Raw genomic sequence first — 7,856 nt, 5'->3', positions numbered from 1 at the left:
AGGAGGTTACTATCTTTACAGCTCTTGTCTTATTACAACTCCATAAGAAAAACATTTGGGGCAAAGCAGGATTCCTTGGCGCGGGTTTGTTTTTGTTACTCCTTCACTAAGATGCTGCCCAGCCATCCTTCCTCACCACAGATTCAGTTTCAGTATCTCCACTAAAGTGACTTTTTTTCCCACCTCTCGCTGAACTCCAGCCTCTCTGGCTGGGTGTAAGGGCAGGGGTCAAGTGGCAGTGACAGCTCTGTCCCAGGCAGGTGGGGAGGGGACCACTGCCTGCACACGGGGTGGTGCCACAGGGCAGTGATGGACAGGGAGCCCCTGGGCTGCTCCCACCTTCCCGAGAGCCTGGGACGTGGTAAGAGAAACCCTTCTCCTACAAGCCCCGTTAACATCCAAACACACCAAATTTAGAACCTTTTCATCTGCTGCCCGACGTCAGAGGGGGCTGCTGGAGGGCAGGAGGGCATTTCTCAGCCCATATATTATTACAGCCCCTGCTCCCTCACCCCCTTTGCAGGGGCAGGACAGTGATGAATGGCGAGCTGGGCTGGAGCAGCTCTGAAGGTGACCTTCAGGACTGGCCAGTGCTGCCCTGTAAATCCTCCCCCCCCTGGACTGCAGCACACAGGAGCAGGGAATGGGGAGCGGGGCAGGAGACTGGCTGCTCTGACTTCAAGCCACCAATTCCCACCTGGTGATGATTCCCCTGCAGTTTGGGGGTGACTGCATGGAATCCCTTGCCCAGGGACACGGAGAGAAATTTGGCTTGATCACAGCCCTCCAGGACAGATGTCAGTGCCACTGCAGAGTTTTGCATTTACCTCCGCCCTGGGAACTGGGAGCTTGGACTCCTGCCCACGAGAAAAAGCCACCAAAGCCCTTCAAATAAGAGGCTTTCTCCTCACAGACCCAGAGGGCACTGCTGCCCTGGCAGCACGGCCCTGGGAGCATCCTCCAGCCCCCTGGCCTTGCAGGGAAGGTGGTGGGGATGGCTCCAGGCTGCTCCATGTGTCCCACATGGGGCCGGAGGACCAGCCCTTCCCGCAGCCAGGAGCTGGGGCGCAGAGGGCACCTGGCAGGACTGTCTCACCTTTGCAATCCAGCACAAAATGAAGCCACCCCTCCTAAGCACTCAGGGGTTGGTGTCTGACTGCCTTAGGCTGCAGGGCGAAGGAAAACGGAATTGTTTGGAAAGCCAGCACTGCCCACCCCATGCTCTGTGCTCACAGCCAGGACAGGCTGAGGCCGGGAGCCCAAAGGGCTGGGAAAGGTCAGAGGGCAAACACAGGGGGCACGGAGGGAGCAGGGCATGGGGCCAGGCAGGATGAGAGGACCCATGGCCAGGTAGTGCCTCAGTGGTCCCTGCAGCCTCCCAGCCTGGAGGGGACCGTGGTTCCATCCCCCTCTGTCCTATGGGGGGACCTGAGACTGCCCCGCACAGAGCTCCCAGAGGGGCTCGTCGGGACCAGGTCTGTCCGTGCCGTGCACTCACAGCGGCCACTCCAGCCCTCCCCAGTGCCACCATCGGGGACCAGACACGGGCAGGGAGGCACCGGGGCAGCACCGACCCCGCAGCGGGCGCGGTGCCGGGCAGGGACGGAAGGAAGCGGCCGTTTCCAGCGCGGGGAGCGGCAGAACAGGCTTTTTCCATCAGGTGCTCTGTCTCCAGCAGCAGGAGGCAAAAAGAAAACAAAAGGCACGAGAGGAGCGGGACAGGAGGAACCTGCGCGTCTGGATCGTGTAAGCAGCGACGTGCTGTAAACGCCGGCCGGGTGATGGATGTGCCGGAGGGGCCGCGCAGGATGTGCCGGACGCGCATCTTCCCCCGCCCCGCCCGCCCGGCGCTGCGGCAGCCGCTGGCCCGACGCCTCCGGTCCCCCCGGAGCCTCCTGTCCGGGGTGCTGCTGTTCCCCCAGCCCCAGAGGAGAGCCCGGCTCTGCTCTGCCTCCCGACGCCCAAATCTGGCTCTTAGGGGATCCAAAGGGCGTGATTTACAGCCAGCGCCGAGCATCGCCCAGCTCCCCGCCCGGGGAGGCAGAAGGGCCGCCGGGGGAGCTGGATTAGGGCTGTATAAATAATATTGTGCAGTGATGCAGAGCACGGGCCGGCGAGACCTCGGGCTGCCAGCGTGGTCACCCCTCCTGCCCGCAGCACCCTGGCACCAATGACCCCTTCCCTCCCTCAGAAAACCCCTCCTGCCAGGATGAGGGCTTTTGGGACAGTGGGGGCACAGAAGAGGAGGGGTTCTTGTCCCACAGCAGCCGCTGGGGGAAGAGCACCCATCCCACTCAATGCCAGCAACAAATTCCTGGCTGGCCTGTCCAGCCGTGCCTGTCTCTGTGTTTATGTGATGGCAGGAGCCGGCAGAATGAGGCACTTTTTGTTTTTCCCTTTTTTGAGAATGGGGAGCTGTAATTCCCACCAAACAATGTTCTTTTTCCAGCAAGCTTAAAATAAGCCTTTTTGGCTCGGGCGGCTCTGGAGCCGTTGTGCAAATAAGGATGTGAGCTCCGTGCTCTGGCTGGGCCAGCACTACCTGCCAGGGGGGTTTTGGGGGGACATGGGAGGCCCCCGAGCCTGACCCTCCTCCCACCGCGGCACAGGGCTGGCTCTGGCCAGGACAGCTGGCTGGAGCTTTCCTTTGATGAGTGGAAAATGTTGCTCACACAGAGATAGGGATGAGGCCGTGCTGGAGCCTCCTGCCAGACCCGCCTGTCTGGCTGGGGTGGGTGTGTGCTCAGGTGTGCTGGGGCCTCACAAACCCCATCAGGAGCAGCGTTCTGGAGCAGCCTGGTGCCCGGAGAAGTGGCCATGCCCTGCAGGGTGGCATCAGCAGTGTTGCTGCCCATTGCCCGGTGCAGATGGAGGGGATTTGAGCCCCCACCCCAGCAGCTCCCACCCCTACAGGGACATTTCTGCTTCTGGGAAACTGCACAAAGCTATTTTCTGCCAGCGTGGAGCTGTGGCCTGACTTCCCCCCATTCCCTTACCTGCAGTCCCCGTGGAATCTGCCACACAATCCCTGCCCAGCACATCCCTGCTGCCAAGCACGAGCACGGCACGACATGGATGCCCTGCATCTCTTGGGCTGGGGTGGGTTCCATGAGGCTTATCTGGCAAATAAACACCTGGGTTTACTCAGGGCAGGTGCAGCTTATCTTCACAGCCTCTCCTGCCCCATTTGGATCTCTGTTCCCCATCGCCAGGCCTCGCTCTCCACCCAAATTTCCCATGGCAGTGTGGCAAAGTGGTGACAGCAGCAGAAATGAGCACGTACCAAACCTGAGAGCACCTCTCCTCTCCCCTCCGGGTAACCCCTGCCCAGGAGAGCCCTGGGGGGGTTCCAGCACTCCAACCTCAGCACACCCTGCTCCCTCAGGGATGGCACTGCAGCCAGGATGGGCACATGGAGCCCCCCAGCCCTCCCGACCCATCCTCCCCATCCCAGCCCCTTCCCCGGGGCGAGGCCGGTGGGGAAAAGCCTCCCGCGCCCGCCCCCGCCTCCCCCAGCTTATCAAATTTGGCCATGTCTGAAAAGGCCTGGTTTCCTTTTCACCAAAAAAGATCAAAACTGGGTAATTGGCTGCCGGCACAGATGCCTCTGCGCCTCTCTCATGTGTAAACAGCATTGCCGAGCGCTGACACAACGCAGCGGCCGCGGCACACGCAGGCGCCCCGGGGCTGCCACCGGCCCTGCCGGGCTGCCAGAACAGGGGGTGAAGTCGCTGGTGCAGGCAGAGGTTGGCTCACCACCCCAAAAAACGCTGGTGGCCAAAGGCCGGGTGCTGCCGTACACCTGAAGCACAGGCAGGTGGCTGCAGGGCTCCTCTGGCAGGTCCTGAGGTGACAAACGAGACACTCTGTGCTCAGATCTCAGCCAAGGGGACAGCAAAGCCTCTGAAGCGCCGTGCTGGGGCTGTCCTTGGGGATGTTAACGCGGGCTGGGGCAGGGGAGCAGCCAGGCTGTTCCCAGGGCAGGCAGCAGGAGGGGGACAGCGTGAGTTGGGGGTGCAGAGACCCTTACCCTATTTATGGGGTTTTCTAGAGGCACAGTTCATGGACTGGGAAAAGGAGGCGGAAATTTCCCTCTGCCCTACAAAGCTCAAGGGCCTTCAGATCCCCGGGGATGCAGAGTGAGGCGGGAGGAGGAGGGAAACGTCCAGAGGAGGAGGGCAGAGCCGGCTGCCCCGGAGCGTGGGGAACAGCGCCGGGCATCCGCCTGCGGCTGGGGCTGGAGGGGAGGAGAGAGGGATGCGCGGAGGGGCGGAGGGATGCAGGGAGGGATGGAGGGCGGGATGGAGGGGCGGAGGGATGCAGGGAGGGATGGAGGGCGGGATGGAGGGGCGGAGGGATGCAGGGAGGGATGGAGGGCGGGATGGAGGGGCGGAGGGATGCAGGGAGGGATGGAGGGCGGGATGGAGGGGCGGAGGGATGCAGGGAGGGATGGAGGGCGGGATGGAGGGGCGGAGGGATGCAGGGAGGGATGGAGGGCGGGATGGAGGGGCGGAGGGATGCACGGAGGGATGGAAGGAGGAGGGATGCAGACGGGAAGGACTGGGAGCGGTTGGGTGGCGGACAGCACCATCGCGTGGCACTTGACCGCACGGACAGCGACAGAGCAGGGCTGCAATGCCAGCCCTTGTCCCCCTGGACGGGGAATTACAGCCAGCACCCCCGTGCCTCAGTTTCCCCCACCGCAGCACGCTGCATCGCGGTGCTTAGCTCCGGGAGGCCAGGGCATCACCCACCACACCCAGCCCCCCGCAGACCCACGGCCAGCTGTGGGCACAGCGGGCCCTCAGCCCCAGGTTACCTGCTCACCTTGCTGCCAGCTCGGGACGCAGCCACCCTGCTCCTCCTGCGAGCCCCTGCTCCGCCAGCCCAGCAGCCGCGTCCTGCCAGCCCTGTCAGGGCTGTGACCGTGCTGGTGACACCAACAGAGCCCAAACCCCCTCCCCAGAGCATGTTATTGCCAGGAGAGCCCCTCAGGGCTGCCTGGTCCAGAGGGGACCCGCCACTGACCACAGTCGCCACCGCCAGCGGAGCCAGCGCCCGGGGCGGTGACGGGTGGCCGAGTCCCAGACCACGCTGGCCCCCTGCCCTGTCTGCTCCGAGGCTCCCTGGCACCTTGGGGACCGGACACACCTCTGGCAGGGCACAGCTGGGGGCTGGGGCTTTCCCTTTTTAGCTGCCCGGCTTGCAGGGACCGGCCACACTGCAGGACAGCGGGCGGCACCCCTCCGCGGCCATGGAGCGGGCTCCAAACCTGGTAGGTGCCTCCCCGGCAGCTCAGGGCTTGCTCCTCGTTTTCCTTTCTCTTAACAGAATTATTTGCATGCTTGTTTACCTGGGGTTGTTTGCTTTGGAGGTGCCCGCTGTGGCCTGCCAGGGCCATCGCCCCCATGCCCAGCAGGGTGAGGATGCAGAGCCTGCGAGAGCAGAGCCACGCCAGCCCGGCCGGACTGTCCGGCACCGGCCGGGGAGAACAGCCCTGGCCGGGCCTCCCTGCCCCGGGGCACTGCACACCCACGGGCAGGGCGTGGGGCTGCCTGGCCCACTGCAGGGACGCGAATAGCAGCGAGCAGGACTACAGAAAGCAACTTTGTTCCCTGCTGGGCAGCCTGCCGGGTGGCAGCACACGGCTGCTCGGCCCGGCGAGGCCGGAGGGAGAAGGGAAGGAAAAAAGCATCTTTTCTCTCTCACCGTCCTCTGAGCACAGAGGGAGGGAGAGGAGGGTTTGGATAAAGATCTCATTCTTGACTGTCTCATCTCTGTAAGGCTCCTTTTAAACCAGAGGCTGCCCAGGTACAGCCTGAGCTGGGTCCCTCCCAGCACGCAGCTGCCTGAGGGTGGGCAGGGAGGGGACCGGGCACAGCTCGGGCAGCACAGGCAGGGGCAATTTGGGGGCAGCACAAATTGCCAGCTGCAAGCAGGGTGAGGGGCAGCCACACACATCAGCTCATCATGACCGTGTGCCCACCATCCCTGCAAACTGCCCTCAGGCGTTCCTCACCTGCCGGCCAGCACTGCCTTCGGCCACCTCAAAGTCAATGTGGTCCTGCCATCACCTGGCGACCCCTGGCACGAGGGACAGCTCCCCTTCCGTGCCAGTCCTGCAGCCCAAGCAGCCACTCACCATCCTCCTTCTTCCTCAGCTTCTCCTCTGCATCTTCACCTTCGCCATGGTCCTGGTTCCCGAAGCCAAGGACCAGAGCAAGGCAGCCAAGGGCAGGAGAAGGGGCCTGGCACGGCCACCAACAGCCCCCCCTGCCCTGGCCTGGGCCCCCGACGACCCCTACACCAGCATGGCCGAGTACGAGCACAGCATCCAGGACATGGTGCGCCAGCTGAGGAACGGCTCCGAGCCGGGGGACGCCAAGTGCCAGGTGAACCTGAGGCTCTGGAGGTCCAACCACAGGAGCCTGTCCCCCTGGGCCTACAGGTGAGCGTGGGGCAGGGACCTCGGGGCCAGGCCAGGTGGCTGTGTGCCAGCACAGGGGCTCTGGGGGCTGTGTGCCAGCACAGGGGCTCTGGGGGCTGTGTGCCAGCACAGGGGCTCTGGTGGCTGTGTGCCAGCACAGGGGCTCTGGGGGCTGTGTGCCAGCACAGGGGCTCTGGTGGCTGCTGGAGGCTGTGGCAGGATGCGACGCAGAACCCATTTCACCCCGGCCACCCACCCGCTGCCCCCACCACCACCTCCCCAGCCTTGCCCTGCTTTCCCTCTCCTCCAGGATAAACCACGACGCCACACGGATCCCAGCGGACATCCCCGAGGCCCGGTGCCTGTGCACTGGCTGCATCAACCCCTTCACCATGCAGGAGGACCGCACCATGGCCAGCATTCCCATCTACAGCCGGCTGCCCGTGCGCCGCCTGCTCTGCCCGGGCCCGGCCCACGCGAGGCACAGGCCCTCGGGCAAGAAGAAGTGCCACAAGAAGTACCAGATGGTGATGGAGACCATCGCTGTGGGCTGCACCTGCATCTTCTGAGGCTGCAAAGCTACGCCCTGCAGCTCCCCCGGTGCTGGGCATCTAACCAGCTTGCTCTTGCTTCCCCAGCTTGCCCAGTCCTTTGGGAGAGGCCACCTGGCTGGGCATCAGGGTGAGGGGAGGTCCCTGTGCAAGGGCTCCTCAAAATCCCCCTGCAGACTCTGTCAGGCTCAGCCCCAGCAGCCGCTCTGGGCACAGCCAGTGCAGAGGCAGCCCCTGGGAGTCACCCAGTGCCACACAGCGACTGCCCCAGCCTCCAGGGAGGAGCTCAGCTGTGACAGGCTGGGGAAGAGAGAGAGCCAGCTGCCTGCCCGTGGTCCCTCTGGCTGGGCAGGATCAGGATCAGGATCAGGATCAGCATCAGCATCAGGATCAGGACTCCTCCCTTCCCAAAGTCCCCACTTCCCTTTGTTCGTTCCATCGCTGCAACAGCTCCGGCAACACCCAGCCCTCCCATCCTTCCCATTCTTCCCAGTCCTCCCAGTCCTTCCCAGTCCTCTCCAGCCCTCCCACAAGTTCCTCTGTGCCAGGCTGGGCAGTCCAAGGAGCGGGGCGAGCTGCTGGTGCTTTGGGCAGCTTCTGAGGTCTCAATAAAGCGCATTGCTGGCCCTGGTCTGAGCTGCCCCTGCCTTGGCCCCTCACGCTGCCCCTCTGTCCTGCTCAGCTTCTCCCACTGGGGCTCTTCTGCCCCCCAAACACAAGGCTGGACACCCCCAGAAGCACAGAGCACCTGGCAGGAGCTGTGAGAGCCCTCCCTGCATCCCTGGGGCACAGGAGCAGGGCTGGGCTCCAGGCATGGCAGAGGCCGTGGGATCTCCAGCCCCGTGAGGCTCCCAAGGGCAAAGCCAGGAAGGCAGGAG

General features: G+C 63.9%; 1 protein-coding gene across 1 annotated transcript; it reads left to right on the top strand.

The window, feature by feature from the left end:
• The first annotated feature begins 5,254 nt into the window (after nucleotides 1-5,254).
• Nucleotides 5,255-6,996, top strand: IL17B (interleukin 17B). The gene is made up of 3 exons (XM_053991122.1): nucleotides 5,255-5,275; nucleotides 6,162-6,448; nucleotides 6,738-6,996. The coding sequence occupies exons 1-3, from the start codon at nucleotides 5,255-5,257 to the stop codon at nucleotides 6,994-6,996; spliced, it is 567 nt and encodes a 188-aa protein (XP_053847097.1).
• The last annotated feature ends 860 nt before the right edge of the window (nucleotides 6,997-7,856 follow it).

The sequence above is a fragment of the Vidua macroura genome, chromosome 15 (genome assembly GCF_024509145.1).
Source record: "Vidua macroura isolate BioBank_ID:100142 chromosome 15, ASM2450914v1, whole genome shotgun sequence".
Taxonomy (NCBI): Eukaryota; Metazoa; Chordata; class Aves; order Passeriformes; family Viduidae; genus Vidua; species Vidua macroura.
The sequence above is the reverse complement of the archived record's forward strand: the minus strand, read 5'-3'. Positions and strand labels throughout refer to the sequence as shown.